The sequence below is a fragment of the Lampetra fluviatilis genome, chromosome 16 (genome assembly GCF_964198595.1).
Source record: "Lampetra fluviatilis chromosome 16, kcLamFluv1.1, whole genome shotgun sequence".
NCBI lineage: Eukaryota > Metazoa > Chordata > Hyperoartia > Petromyzontiformes > Petromyzontidae > Lampetra > Lampetra fluviatilis.
The window spans coordinates 8,645,765-8,661,243 of record NC_136290.1 but is presented as its reverse complement, the minus strand read 5'-3'; the positions used below and the strand labels follow the sequence as shown (position 1 = coordinate 8,661,243).

The 15,479-nt window shown below is 43.4% G+C and overlaps 1 protein-coding gene across 1 annotated transcript in view; it reads left to right on the top strand.

The window, feature by feature from the left end:
* Positions 1–15,479, top strand: part of EXT2 (exostosin glycosyltransferase 2) — a 74,964-nt gene that overhangs the window by 20,735 nt on the left and 38,750 nt on the right. Inside the window, exons 6-7 of the mRNA XM_078863620.1 lie at positions 7,980–8,175; positions 11,144–11,283. Of these exons, the coding sequence (XP_078719746.1) occupies positions 7,980–8,175; positions 11,144–11,283 (336 nt within the window). The remainder of the gene's footprint in view (positions 1–7,979; positions 8,176–11,143; positions 11,284–15,479) is intronic.

The following is a 15,479-nucleotide window of genomic DNA, read 5'->3' as shown; positions in this document are numbered from 1 at the left end:
TATTCCTCCGTTGAAGGAGCTCACTATAGTACAGTGGGTTACAATTTAGTCCACAGTTTGGGTTGCATGGGCACACTCGTACTGTGGCCTGTCCCCCATGGAAATTAAAATAATGAATCTCAATGTGTGCTGTCGTAGTCAAAGGACATTGAATTGATTTCATGTCATGGCTAAAAAACATTGGCAAAGCAAAGTTTATATTACCCCTGTAAGTTAGTTTTAGAATTTATTTATGCTTAGCAAATTTGCTTTCCTTGGGAACAAATATGTTATTTTAGATGGTTAAATTAAATAAATGCAGTGCGTTATACAAGAAACACATTTTTTTACAACGCATAAAGCAGAGCCCCTTATGATCATAAGATAGAACAAACGAATGCTGAACACATCGGCGAAGGCTCTCGTATCCAAAGCAAAGCGGAACCTATAAATCTGATTCTCGGTGTGTGTCTGCAGACGTTATGAGTTCAGTATGACTTCAGTAGCACTGTTAAGGAAAGCCTTTGTGTTTGTAAGCATGGCGAAAAAAAACATTCGTCACCCGGTGTGCCTTCGGCAGAATGACCCAGAAAGTTTTCCAGCACAAGAGCCTTGCCTTATGGAATGCCTTGACAGTGGTTCGGTAGGAGTAATGGCATAGAGTTCTGATGGATTAACAAGAAAGGAAAACGCCTATAATGGTTTTCCTTGTTAGGACGAGGATTATGCTAAGGAAATGTAGATTTGTTGTACTCGTGTATGTATGTGTATGTAGTCAATGTTTTTACGCCTGAATGCGATATACAAAACCATGCCTGCATTCATGCTCCCCTTAACTGCCTTTGTTATACTATGTGTTGGTGGTTTTGGAATATATCTTCCTGGAATGTGATTTCCAGTGTTATTGCCTGCCAGCACAGCTGAAAGCAATATCAAATGACTGCAGTTTTGGTATCTGTTTTACAGGCCGAATTTTAAGAGTATGCCATGAAGTCTGATGAATGTAACATTAAATGAACGGATTTTTGTTTATCTTCATACAAAACAATCACCATCTTTTTAACAAGGCTACTCATTTAAATCGTCGCCAGAAACGTGCAACATATGAGAAGTGCTCTTAAAGTATTTTACTGTATTATACAGGGTGTTTCAAAAAGATGGCCCAATTTCAAAGCAGTATATTTCACGATGCCAACATGTTACAATTACACGAAAGTTACAAACGGTTTAATGAGTTATCAAGTTTGACTAACCATATTATAAATGTTCTATGTTCCCTCCACCTTCTGTACGGACAACATCGAGACAATAGTTGAATTCGTCCCAAACGCCTCTCTTGTCACGTTTTCCTCTGAGGTGCGTGGTCGCCCTGTGCTCTTCCCCGCACATAAACAGCCTGTTTCCTCAAATTGTCGGTTCGGTACCAACGACGAATGCTCTTTGACATTGGAGTATCAATGCCAAAACGCCGTTGAAACGCACGCTGCACCGCAATTACGGTTTCAGTTTTGCTGAACTGCAGAACGCAAAACGCCTTGTGTTGCGGGGTTACCATCTTGCGAATGACTGAGGCTAGGGGCTGTGTGTGCGCTGGGAGAGGCATCGAGCGGTAATCATTGGAAACTCTATGCCCCGCCCTCTCTATGCCCCGCCCTCTCTATGCCCCGCCCTCTCTATGCCCCGCCCTCTCTATGCCCCGCCCTCTCTATGCCCCGCCCTTTCAAGTGGTCAGAGTTTCATTCATGGGCGGTTCGTGGTTGCAGAGATATAGCGATTTCACATCGGGTCCATCTTTTTTAAAACACCCTGTATAATCATAATTGAACTGCACACTTTCAATGTTGGCATCATATATCTTATATTGTCATGTGTTTTTAAACAAAAAATTGAGTGATCTTCAATAGCACAGAACAAGAAGCTCTCAACACGATCGCATCCGAGATGGTGGCGAACACCTGGGACACTCTGAAACCCCAAATTAGCTTTTTGCATTGCCAACGGCGTCGCGGGACACGTGAAGGTTTATTGTGCATCTGTGTCGTTTTATTGAACAAATGATTCGGTGATACTGCGTTGGCAGCGGGTGCACAAACACAAATAACACGAAGCGTGTTGTCACCCAAAGCTGCCCTAAAAAGGTACATTGTAGAATAGGTGATGTTTCAGGTCATGGCCTTTCCACACCACACGTCTTACACGTGTAAAAACAAAGCATTAGACATCACACTCCTACCTGCCGTGTACGCGTCATCCAAACCCCGCTCTCGCCTGGCGCGCGATAACGAAGCCGGTGTTGTATTACATTACATTTCTAAGTATACTAATTTTTAGTATACTAGATTTGTGTTTCTATTTAATTTATACCTGATGAATATTGCTTGTTTTGCAATCGAAACGTCGTATGCTAGTATTTAATTTATTTTATTATTTTATCTTTATACGTGATTTTACCAAAAGAACCCAAGAATAATTGGAGAGGTTCTTTATGCATGGGTGTCTCTCTCATTGGATCGTGTATTTGTTTCCCTAGCACGTTTGATTTCTCAGTAAAATTGGGACGCAAGCTCAAACAAATTTTCAAAATTACCCCACTCTCACCATAAATTCCTCTACCTCTCTTATAGGATTGAGGAATGTAAACAGTTTCAAGTCCCTTTGATCCATTTAACCCTTACATTTCTTAAGTGCTACTCTAATCCCAATGAAATTATAATTGGCCTCAGGAAATGCAGCACTGAGTGAGTTATGCATTGACCTCAGCAGTTCTACCCAGAATATGTTGCAGCAGCAACATTTTGCTACGTAAATTTCAATTATAATTATTTGTTAATGTTTGATTGTTGAAAGGGGCCTGTCTGCTACTCAGTAGGTGACTTCATATGCCAAATAAAAAAAAACTGTAAATCGGGAAACATTTTGCCAAGTTTAGTTTTTTGTCAGACCCCATAGTATGGCTTGAAGGCGACATAAGAAATTGGTGCCAGAAGATGCTCACGACTTGAGGATATTGGCACAGGACAGAGGAAAGAGGAAACAAATGATGAAGTGTGCACTGGATACTTACAGGCTATCTGCCCATGGATCGTGATGATGATAGTATAAAGTGCAGTTTCCAACTCGTATTCGCTTTATTACTCTGACTCTGGCAACTCTATTTACGTGATATGATGAATGTCCATTGCCAAGAAAAATGCCTGTTATGTATTTTTACTTGCAGAGCAACACACAGCATTATTGGCGAATGTGTTGTGTTGCTTGCTTTATGGACATCGTCAAACTGTCGTCTAATAATTATAATTCGTGAATAAGGGATGATTCATGTACAGACACGCTGTATAATGTTTCAGAAACTTGGACGCTGAGAGAGAAAAGGTGAACAAAACCTGAAACTTGTGCAAACAATCATGAGAGGCATGCACTTGGAATTCCACGGAGACACTGAGAGAGCAATACTTGGGTTGTGAAAGATACGAACGTTATACACGAATGTTATTAACTACACATATTTGGACCATCTTATTTGACAGGTACTATTCTACTTTACCGAGTGTTGACATCCCCAGCGTTTAACAGTACTGCCTTTTTTGTATTTGGATTGTCAGCCAACATCGGTTACAACAACAAGTGCACCTATTGTTCTCTTTTAGCCCCGCCCACCCCCACAACACGTTCCATTCATTGGCTACCACATTCAGATAAGCCCCTCCCCCCTCGTCCCCCTTTAACTTTTATTTAAGAGCTTGTCTCTTGGAATTTTGCCTCACTTGATACAGTAAATTTAGCTGTGACGGTCCCACCTGATGATGGAGACTTGTGTTGCCTCCGAAACGTCGTGATTTATAAAAAAATATATATTATTATTTCTATTATTTTTATTTATTTTCACCTACGTGACTTTACCGAAAAAACCTAAGAGTATGAATCCTTGCAGTCACGAAAGCTTCAAATCTAGAACGTTTTAGATTTGTTTTAAATATAAAACAATTGGGATTGGGCAGGACAGGTCAACAGAAGGGCCAATGGCTGATGCCCGAGAGAGCGTTTGTGGCAGAGATGGAGTGACGAAATCAGCTCGTGTGTGAGGGCACTACATGGATCCAGTGGCAGCTTCTGCAAAATCTCTCAGGGGGGGCAAATGTCTGGATGATTGATAAGGATAAGGTCCACCCATGCAATGGATAAATTAACAGCTTAAGCATGTAAAGGCAACTTCACTTCTTTAATATTAATGAAAAATAAAGTGACTCTTACAATACATCTTGTTTGTTTCTATACTCACTATTAAAACAAACCACTCAAGTTTATTTTATTAAAGATTCCACTAGGTGGCGACAAATTATATTGTTGGATGAAACGTGCTTACGTATGATGACGTAAGCACGTTAGGGCGAGCCCTCCCGGAAGCCATAGAAAATGCATTGCAGCGCCCCCGTTTGAAAAAAAACATCTTTGAATATAAGTCTATGGGACCACTCGGGGCGATTCTCAGCTGGAGGGAAATCGCCCAAAAAGTGGCGGTACTCCACAGAACGTAGCATGACGCTGATTGGACTATATCCAGAGGCACAGTGACGGCTAGCGTTACTCTGTGGTTGAATGACATTGGTGGTGCGTCGCCCAATGGCCCTAATGAAGAAACCGCCCCTGCATGGATCGTTACATCGCGGGACCGGGAGAGATTGTTACAGTTTGGGGAAGGCCTTGATCTGAAAGTGGATTGATCATTGGTGATGGTGATGATATATTTAAATGTTACCCATGGTGTGCGAGATTTGGCGTATCTTGTGTTGTAGTTTCAGTGGCCCCTTGGCGAGAAAGTGGTTGCATTTGATTTGTCTCTTCCGCTTAGATGGTGCAAGTGCATGACAATTGTCAGTGTCACTGACTTAAAACGGTGTGAAGTGAACATTTTTGTTTGCCATGGTGTCATATTTTGTTTGCGAAAATAACCGAGGAGTCTAATCTTCGCCGATATGAAGCAGATTTCAACTCCTGCATATATGTAAGAATGTGATTAAACAAGAACATGATTTCACATGAAGGTACTTATGCATGTCACAGTAAGTAAAGAGTTGATTGAGCTGTTGACTTAACAGTATCAAGGGAGAGATGAGATTTTTTTTTTAAACTTAGTGTGGCAGTAAAGAGGCTGGAATGGCATTCTGGAATTAAGTTAAATTACAAAAGACACTCACTACTTACGGAGCCAAGTCTGCCAAATGACTCGTGCAATACTTTGTAATCAACTCTGAAGTGTACACATTTCCTGATGTGTTGAAAACATTAAAATTAGGGTTTCCAGCCAGGTGTTGGGAGGGTTTGCACATCTGTGAGAGAGCCAGGGTCTTGGCATCAGGACCCACAAGCAAATAAAACGGCCTTGGCCACTGCGTTGCGGAGATTAAGGGATTCATATTCTTGGTTCTTTCGGTAAAGTCATGTAGAAGGGAAATAATAAAAATATCGGGTTTTTTTCTTATTATGTTTTTTTAAATTTCCCTTCTACGTGACTTTACCCAAAGAACCAAGAATATGAATCCATGCAGTCACGAAAGCTTTAAATCGAAAGATTAAGGGATTGTGTCCCCACTCACGGCCGCGTGGCTGTCGGTCCGCGTCAGTGCTCTCTAAATGAAGAAAATCCTCCGCTCTGCCGTGTCTTCATGTCGGACGGAGTTAAATATGTATCCTCCAAATGATGGAGAGACGGAAGCTGTTGTGCAGCAACCTGGACAGCACACGTAAACGTATTGTTAGGTTTTTTTTTCGGTAAAGTCACGTAGGTAAAAATGTAAAATTAATAAAAGTAAAATAAAAATAAAATAATATAAACGTACTTTTGTTGAGCACAATTAACTGTACCCTGAACCCTCAAGCAGGGGAGGGGGCACGGCTGATAGCAATCCGGTGTCGATCCACGGCGGTGGGACGCACTTGCGACGGCACACGATAGCGATCACTGCAATTGATTAAACTCAGCCACTCCCAACTGTGTGGTCTTCAGCGGTCATGCAAGGGGCCAACTCCGAAGCCTGTCACGTCTGCTCAATTTTAAGTCTCATCTGCTTCCCCTAAGCTGGCCTATTGGCACAATGTGTGAACTTGGTAGTGCACTCAATGGAGGGAAGGGGAGCGGGTGTTTGATTGTAAGTGCATTTGTGTGTTGAGTGGGTGTGCAGTGGTGAATTCACTGCACTATTGAAAGACACTGCGTCATCATGAAAAATATTTAATTAATTCAAAATGCAGTTACTTGTTCCAGTGTGGCAGTGTTTATAATGGCATTTAATTCATTTGTTTTGTAGTTTTTATGCTTGAATGATTTGCTGCATTACAACCAGTGGTTTTATATATATACAAAACCAGTGGTGACTCCTTTTATCAGTATCTTCCTTGTCTTGAGTTCGAATCCCAGCCAGCAGTCGGCATAGCTCATCATCAACTCAGACTACTCGCAAGGTGATTTCCGTTTCTCAAAGGCGGAGGGGTTCCACTGCTTTGGAAGTCAACTGTGTTTCGCCTTTGAGGAGTTTTCCCCTCGCCACGGACACGTGGAATTTCCACCATGGACTCGGTACAGCCAATGGAGATGAGAACCGCCTGACACTTAGATGGCATTCGAGATGAGCATTGTAGAGTAAGTCTGCCGTGCATTTTATTCATTTTGTGTTCATCTTCAATTGTTACCCTGGAAATGCATGTATTGAATCTCTTTTTACGTGACTTTGTTGTGCTGGTGTGAGCGCTGTGGTAACCTGTGATTCAGTCTTTCATCAAATCAAGTTTTAGTCTTCCATTGTTCATGGAACTGATACTCGCATGCTAGTGCGTGCCTTTTAATACATCCAGACTCGATTAATGCAACTCCCCCAACTCCTGTTCCCAAATAAACACAGTACTGTCTATTCATTATGTAAAATTACTCCAAGTTGCCACTCTCAGGATGATTACTGGCACATAGACAACTCATCGTACAATGCCGGTCCTGGGACTATTTGGTTGACTTCCAGCTCAATACTCGATGCAATTTAAAACTTTCCTCCTCGCTGTCAAAACAGTTCACAACTTTGTTCTGCATTACCTGCACTATGTGGTTACTCCCTTGTCGGCTTGCAGTACTCGAGGTTTAATGATGAGAATACATTGCCTTTGATGGCGTTTGTTATGGCCATTATAACTTCTTTCAGTTGATGTTTTTTTTACGTGGCTGTTCCCAATGACGATTGATGTTGTTTTAATTGCACTCTGCTGCACGTGTTTTTATTTGCTGTTTGTAAAATATCTTAGAATGAATCCTGCCTAATTATTTTTTTGGTGCATGTTTTTTTTTTACAATTATGTTTCAATTGAACTATCAACACCATGTCATGAGATAAAGACATTTCTGTCAGGAACTATGCAGCTAGCAGTGCATTACCCTGTGTCAGTAAACGGCTGTAGAAGATGATGGCACAGAACTGACTGTGAGGTCTGATTAACTGCAATATGGGCATGCCTAAAAATTCCTGGAAAGATTGTTCAATGCATTTAAATAAATGGGAATATTTTTTTCACGGGAGCTGAAACTTTTTCCAAATCAAGTAAAAAAAAGACAGGTTTAATGTTTTATTGCTAACTAGGTTGAGACCAGCAACTTACAAAACAATCTTGAGTGCATTATTTAATCATTGGTGGCTCAAACCCATATTTTAATCCAGGATCTCGGAGGTATTAACTTAGTGCTCCGTCTCCTGAGTCTTCCAACCACCGATTTTGTCTTTTATCTTACAACCGGTTACATTCATTACCTATTGAACTGCTTTTAGTTTATCCTCCACTACAGGTTGTATGTATGTTGAACTTATTTCGCACCATACGTAGCCAACCGTGCTAGTCGAAGATGCTGGGGAAGGACAGCAACAGGCTCTATAAAAGACAGAGACCCAGACCTTGAACCCAGGTTCTCAGTGGTGTTGGCTCTTATTATCGCAAGTTCAATAATGTTATCGTTTTAACCGCAGGTACCGTGCCTGGTTTGTGGTATCGGCGCAAGTTGGGCTCCACATGGAGCACCGTGCAGAGCTGGAGACAGTGGAGGCAGATAACGGAGAGCAGATGCTGCTGCTGGAGCGCTGTGCCACGCTGCCACAGGGCTCCACGCACGCTCGCACGCGCTGCCGCAAGGACAAGACATACAGCTACCCCGAGATCCTGCAGGTGTGCGTCCGCCTTGGTGGACTCCCGCCATGCTTGTTTTTAACCCTTTCCTATGCCCCTTCCCACAACGTTTTTCTTCCGATTCCTTTCCCATGTCGTGCACGTGATATCATTCTAACTCCCCCATTAGCGATCCTATGAATTATCACGAATCGACATGGTGGTTTGAGTCACAAACGGATGCTTTCTTGTCTTCTTCTTAGGTTTTTTCGGTAAAGTCACGTAGGTAAAACATCAAAATGAATGAAAATAAAATAAAATAAAATAAAAAATCACGACGTTTCGGAGGCAACACAAGTCTCCGTCATCAGGTGGGACCGTCACAGCCAGATTAGCTGCATCAAGTGAGGCAATGATTCAAGATGTAATCCCTTAAAAGCGAGTTGAGGGGGGGAGGAGAGGGAGGGGGGAGCTCATCAGACTATGGTAGCCAATGAATGGAACGTATCGGGAGGGAGGGGGGGCGAGGCCAAAAGGGTGGGCGACGGCGTGCAAGCGATTGTGCGCAAGCGGCTAATTACTGCACACGCCAACACAATGGAGCGATTATGCGCAAGCGGCCAACTGCCGCACACGCCAACACAATGGGCAGAGAGGGGGAGGGAAGCTCTAATACACATGATAGACAAAAGAACGAAAATGCCCATGTTAATACCAATGCTGGCTGAACAATGAAGAGAGTACTGTTAAAAAATAACTGGGGATGTTAACACTCGGTAAAGTAAAGTAAAATAGTGCCTGTCAGATAAGATGGTCCAAAAAATTGTAATTAAGTCTTTTTTGCGTGGTTGATAACATCTTTCCAATGATTACTAAGTTTGTACCCATCATCACGGTTGAAATTATGTCTGTGTTTGTATATTTGTATGGCTTCGTGTACAAACCTTTGATGGTAGCCGGGAGGTTTGCAGAGAACCTTGGTCTCGGAAAAGACAATTTCATGAGAGCCCACCGAGTTGTAGCAATGATCGGCAACGGCAGAAGAATCAGTTCTGCCGTGTTTCAGATCTGACTTGTGCTCGCGGACACGATCAGAAACATGACGTTTCGTTTCTTTGCTTTCTTGTCTTGTTTTTACAGTCATGGATGTTTTTTTGTAAATGTAAGAAAAGCACATTGATTGAATGTAAAAAAGAATAGTATACAGATTTTTTTTGTCAATCCACTGCTGGATGATGACCTTCCATGCCATGTTAGAGAAAGGGCTTGTTTGACCTTACTTCACATCGGTCACTATGGGTGGGTCAATGCAAGGAGCATAGACATGGGTGCATAGAAGAGTATATCAATGGATGTTGCAGTGCTGCCCACGACATAGTTCCACGGCAGCCTAGAGTGCCTATTAGTCATGGTGGTCGTCAATCCAAGTGTAATGACAGGGTGCCACCTGGCGGCCTGGTGGGGTAATCGCGGGTATGGGCAAGTTATAAAGTGACTAACTAGAAGGGGGGCGTGTCTGGGGTGAAGGTGAAAGGCGGAGTCAGTCGGGAAGCTCTGGGAACCTCCTCGAAGGTTCTGGAAGGGGGCGTGGCCGGAGGCGGGGCTTGGCCACGCCAGGCAGTATATAAGATGGACGGAACCAGAGGTTCGGGGCTGTTGCGGGTCCTGGCTGCGTCGCTGCTCGCCGCCATTTCTCTTCGTCGTCTGGCCCCGTGGCCGATACTCTGCACGGCTCTCATTGTCGTCGTCGCTACGCTAGTCATACAGTTGTGTAGTTAGACGCCGACGATGGAGTTGTGTAGACGGGTCGGCTACGTGTAGCCATGTAGATACGTTCTGTATACCGCCCAGTGTTGTGCCCAGTGTGAGAATAAATAAGAAGCTCTCTACACGACGTGTCTCGGAAGTCGCTCACTACACGAGCACTATGCTCACTCAAGCCTGCTTGTACTACATGTTCTGGCACATTCCAGGCGATTTGGTCATAAGCAGGCCTGTACGGATTGCCGCTAATATCACGTGCCCCTGTATGAGCCTAAATGAGGATTTTTTTTACCCATCTTCCACTGGAAAATCTGTGCAGAGCATCACAGTACACAGGTGGTTTTCCAATGGCTTCATTCCATGTCGAGCCGGAACCAAACCATAATTATTTATATAGTTGCCACCGATACGTTTCTGGGTAAGGTACAGATTAACTCCAGCTCTGTGCCGGACACCCGGAAACTTAAACTTCATATTTCAATATTACCTACGTTCGGGGGGCCTCCCCGGCTCCCTTCTTCCCGCAAGGGGGGAGGGGTCGAGAGGAACCTTGCCCACCTTGACCCCTCCACTGCTATTTCCTTCAGAGTTACGTTTCTGAGTTGGCAGTCAAGAGAGTTGTTGTTTCGTACGGTGCGAAAGAAGTTCAACACGCGTGCATCTCCAACTGGCGCAGCTTCCGTGATTTACGCAGCAGAAAGGGGTTGGGGACCCCCCCTCCCACCCACCTTTGCTGTGGTGTCCACCATGTCGCCTTGGTTCCTCGCAGAAGGCCTCCAGGGTGGGCATGTCAGTGCCTGCGCTGAAGGTCGGAACTGTGGCTCAAATGGACCATGAAACAGGACTTGAATAATCTTGTCACTTAGGAAATGGCGGTAGAGGGGTCGCATGGGCCAGTATGTATGCATGTATATTTAACTTTTTTTGCACCGTACATAGCCAACCGTGCTAATTGGAGGTGGGGGGGGGGAAGAAAAACAAACAAAACCAAAATCTAGTTATGCTGGCCTCTCAAGATACCTGAATCCTGCTCGACACAAAGCATGTTCGGTTACTGGCCAAATCCTGTATATGTAGTGTTATTACATTTCCTGTGCAAACACGCTATCACCGCGCCATCTGTATGCATCGCTCCGCAGCACGGCTCAACTTCTGCAGCGGACAAACAACATAGCGCCTTCCACACCATGCCGGGCTGACCTAGCATGACCCTGGCGTGGCTCGGTTTGTACAGTGGAAAAGACGTGTTGTTTTTGTCCTACAGGAGGCTACGTTCTGCGTGGTGCTGCGCAGGGCTCGGCTGGGCCAGTCGGCGCTTAGCGACGCCATGCAGGCCGGCTGCATTCCCGTGATCTTCGCCGACTCCTATGTGCTGCCCTTCTCTGATGTGCTCGACTGGAAGAGGTGAGACGCGTATCGACCGAGGGCGCAGCGCCAATCTTCCCAATGGGCAGAGGAAGTGTTGTGTTTGTGTGCTGTGTAATAACCCAGCGCAACGTCCCATGAAACTTGTTTTCTGAGTTTCATTTCTGGCCACGGCTTTCATCAATGTTGAGTAATAACAGGACCGATATTGTGCCACTCCTAGGTCGGCTCTGCTTTTTTATGTCGTGCCTGATGTGGGGTGTAAATACTAGCTAGCACTGGGGAGGCGAAGGCCGTCGGTATGGTGCTGTCCACACCCACTCCATGCCGTCCTGAATAGGTGCCTGTTAACAGCACCTTTCTTAACAACCTGTGCGGGCTACAGGGAGTGTCTTTGTTGTGCTTGTGTTGTGCCTTTCCATCTGTGACGGATAGTTGAATGTTCTCATTTGAGCAACTGGGCACTGGATAAAAGTACAGGATATGTGGTCCTTCCCTTGTTACTGACGCATTGGCCAACCCATTGTTTCCACTTGTCACAATCTTGTGTCATTAGTTAGAGGACAGCAGATAGGCAAAGTTTAAATAAATGCTTCAAAGCAAAACTGATGTCGTTTTAGGGTGCCTCTCATTTGTATGGCCTCCTGTCTGCAAAATTTGCAGTTCACCATCTTGTTTTCTGCTCATGTCGGTGGCTAGGAGATGTTAACTACCTTGCCTGGTATACAGGAGGTCCCGGGTTCGATCCCGAACATGACAGCTGTATATTTGAAGTTTGCATGTTCTCCCTGTGGTCGTGTGGATTTTTCTCCGAGTCCTGCCGTTTATCCCTCTACATTTAGAAACATGCGTTAAGAGTATTTGTCTGCTATAAATTTCCACGTGATGAGCCTCTTCGTTGTGCTATCATTTGCGGCCAGGGCACTTTTGAAAAAGAGCTATACAGCTCAGTTGGCCTGACTTGGTAGAATAAAAATAGTTTTATTTTCATTTTTTAGTTTATTACACTGTCTTTGCTCCATTGCTTTGTTGTAGTGTTATCCGAGAGTGCAATTCTAAATGCAATTCTAGCCCAGTGTTCCGATTCTGAGACTTTTAGAGAGACGTACATTTTAAAAGCTGGGTTAGAGTGAAATGTATTAATGAATACAATTTTGCACGTCTGCCACATGTGGTGCATAGACAGGGCCTCGCTAGTTGGTCTGCTAAGTGACAACACGCCGTATTGCGATGGCACCCGCTTATTGTCAAGAGTTGGGAACACCAAATGAGCGGTTATTCTGCCTGCGTCAAGGCGGTTTGCTGTGCATAGAAAAGTGCCGCATGTCCAATTGAAAGCAGCAGTACTATGGCGCTTCCTTTTGACCACCCTCGATGCTTGCAGTGTTTTTGCGTTTCCCCCCCCCCCCCCACTTTCAGCGTTACTTTGTTGTATGTGCACTGCTTGGAGAATAAAAGCATTTGCATTCATGCCCCTAAAAGCGAAACACATTGCTGGATATATCTACGTGCGTACATGCTTCATCCAGGCAGTGCTAGTGGTTTGATGTAGAGTTAAAATGTGGTCAAAGTAAAGGTGCACCCCCTGCAACTATCTGGTAGGAGGGCCTCCGTTTAAAGGGAACGCAAGAGAGTCTTGCAAGAGACTCCTTTTGTCCTGCTACTCCACAGTGGCCAAATGTCTTGGAATGGGTGAAGGTACCAACTAAATATCGAGTGCATTTCTAGATGCAATTCTAGCCCAGTGTTCCGATTCTGAGACTTTTAGAGAGATGTACATTTTAAAAGCTGAGTTAGAGTGAAATTTATAAATGAATACATCCATGCCCCTAAAAGCGAAACAAATTGCTGGATATATCTACGTGCATACATTCTTCATCCAGGCAGTGCTAGTGGTTTGATGTAGAGTTAAAATGTGGTGAAATTAAAGGTGCACCCCCTGCAACTATCTAGTAGGAGGGCCTCCGTTTAAAGGGAGCGCAAGAGACTAGTTTTGTCCTGCTACTCCACAGTGGCCAGATGTCTTGGAATGGGTGAAGGTACCAACTGAATATTGAGAGTAACTTATCAATAAACGTGCCTGGGTGGTGAGCAACAATGCAGACTAATATTTGCAGATTTGAATATTGGAATTATAAGCCAGCATCTTCATTGGTGAAGCTGAAATATACTAAGTTTTCAGAAGGCTTCCATTTGAACAAATGTCCTTATTTGGTAAAAAGGTAAAAAGCAAAGCTCCTTTGTAGGTTATTCAGTTAAAATGTGACATTTATGTGTAAATAAAAAAAGTTTATTCTTCGCCATTTTACAGTGCCAACGATGGACAGTCAAGGCTGCGAAGGCTTTATACAGATACATAAAGCAAACCCCACTATTCTGAATCCAACCATTTGAAAGCCTCACCATAGCAGGAGGGTTTTTGTTACCATACTCTTACCACACTGGTAATTGTGGCTTGGTGAACGTTGGGGGTGGATAGGGGGGCAGGACAGAAACGGTTTGTATACCACTTGCCCCTGATGTTAGCCATGGCCAGGAGTCAAACTTGGGTCGCCGGGTTTATAGCGCATCACACGTACCACTGTATTACTTACGTAGCAAATATATTTCACAATACAGTAAAACCTTGTATTGCGAGCATAATTCGTTCTGGAAACGTGTTTGTAATCCAAAGCACTCGTATATCAAAGCACTCGTATATCAAAGCACTCGTGTATCAGCTGTGATCACGTGACGCTCGGCAGACAAAGCGTGTACACGTACTACTCGTATTGCAAGACCTCGCTCGTTTATCAAATTAATATTTATTTTAAAAATTTGCTCGTCTTGCAAAACACTCGCAGACCAAGTTACTCGCAATCCAAGGTTTTGCTGTACCTTATTTTCAGATTTAAGGGTGCTTACGGGTACTTCACATTCAAAATGCGAGCAGTGAGAAGCACACTTGGTTGGTACTGGCATCAAGGCAGTAGGGGGCAGTGGCTGGGTAATTTTTAAGCACCCTTCTTCAACATGTTTCAGTCGTTCTTTTGAGAAAGCATGCCTTTCTAGCAATTTGAAGTCCACGAATTACTGCAAATATATTGACACGCAATTTTATACCTTTTTGACGCGACAATGAATTCGTATTGCGTTGAAATTTGAAGTAAAGAACCCCCAATCACTTAATTGTGATGCTTATTTTCGTAAGATCTTTTGTTGACAATGCGCGCTCGTCTTCCGTGACCAACGACGGGACTGAACTCGCCACGGCAATGTGTTGCTGTCATTTTGGTCGTCAGAATTTTTTTTATTTAAGACTGCAGGAGGAATCCGATGAGCTATGAAGCTTTTTTTAACATATCCAATATGGGCGGGTCAGCAAGTTACAACAACAAACTACATTCATAATAAGAGTTTTTGGGTTAGACAACGTTTATTATGAATAATATTGGTCGCGAAAGCCTCTTACGTGTTAAACTAACAAACAATACAATTACATTATGACAGGAGTGCAACATAGAGAAAGAGGTAAGCAAGTGACTCAATCTTCTTGGTTCTTTCGGTAAAGTCACGTAGAAGGGAAATAATAAAATAATAAAAATAAACATAATAAAATACAATTCTCACGACGTTTCGGCCATAACGCAAGCAGCGTCCTCTGTCTTGCGTTGTGGCCGAAACGTCGTGAGAATTGTATTTTATTACGTTTTTTATTATTTTTTTTATTATTTCCCTTCTATGTGACTTTCCCGAAAGAACCAAGAAGATGAATCCCTGCAGTCACGAAAGCTTTAAATCAAAATTTAAGTGACTCAATATAAATAAATAATATATAAATTGTGTAAGTCCGATTCATCAAGTTTGGGCAAGGCAGCAACAACACCATTAAAATAGTCTCAGACTACATCAAGGTAACACCACACAGCTCTCTCAATAAAACGGCGCATTAACATTGAACTATCGCTACACAGGTAAGGATCAAAGTTACGAATCACACCACAACGTTGTGTTATTGTACATGCATGTATTGCTTTAAATTTTCCATAAGAGGTTTTTGGGTTGGGTTGCGTGAATATAGATGTCGTTAAACCCTCAACACAGCCAATTAGTAATATTTTCCAATTCGTTACTAATACGGCCGAACTAGTAACGAATTGCCACGTTTTGCTTACGTGACAAACCTTACTAATTGGCTTTGTCTGGTGGTGTTGGCGAGGTTTAATGACACGTTTATATTCACGCGATCTAACCCA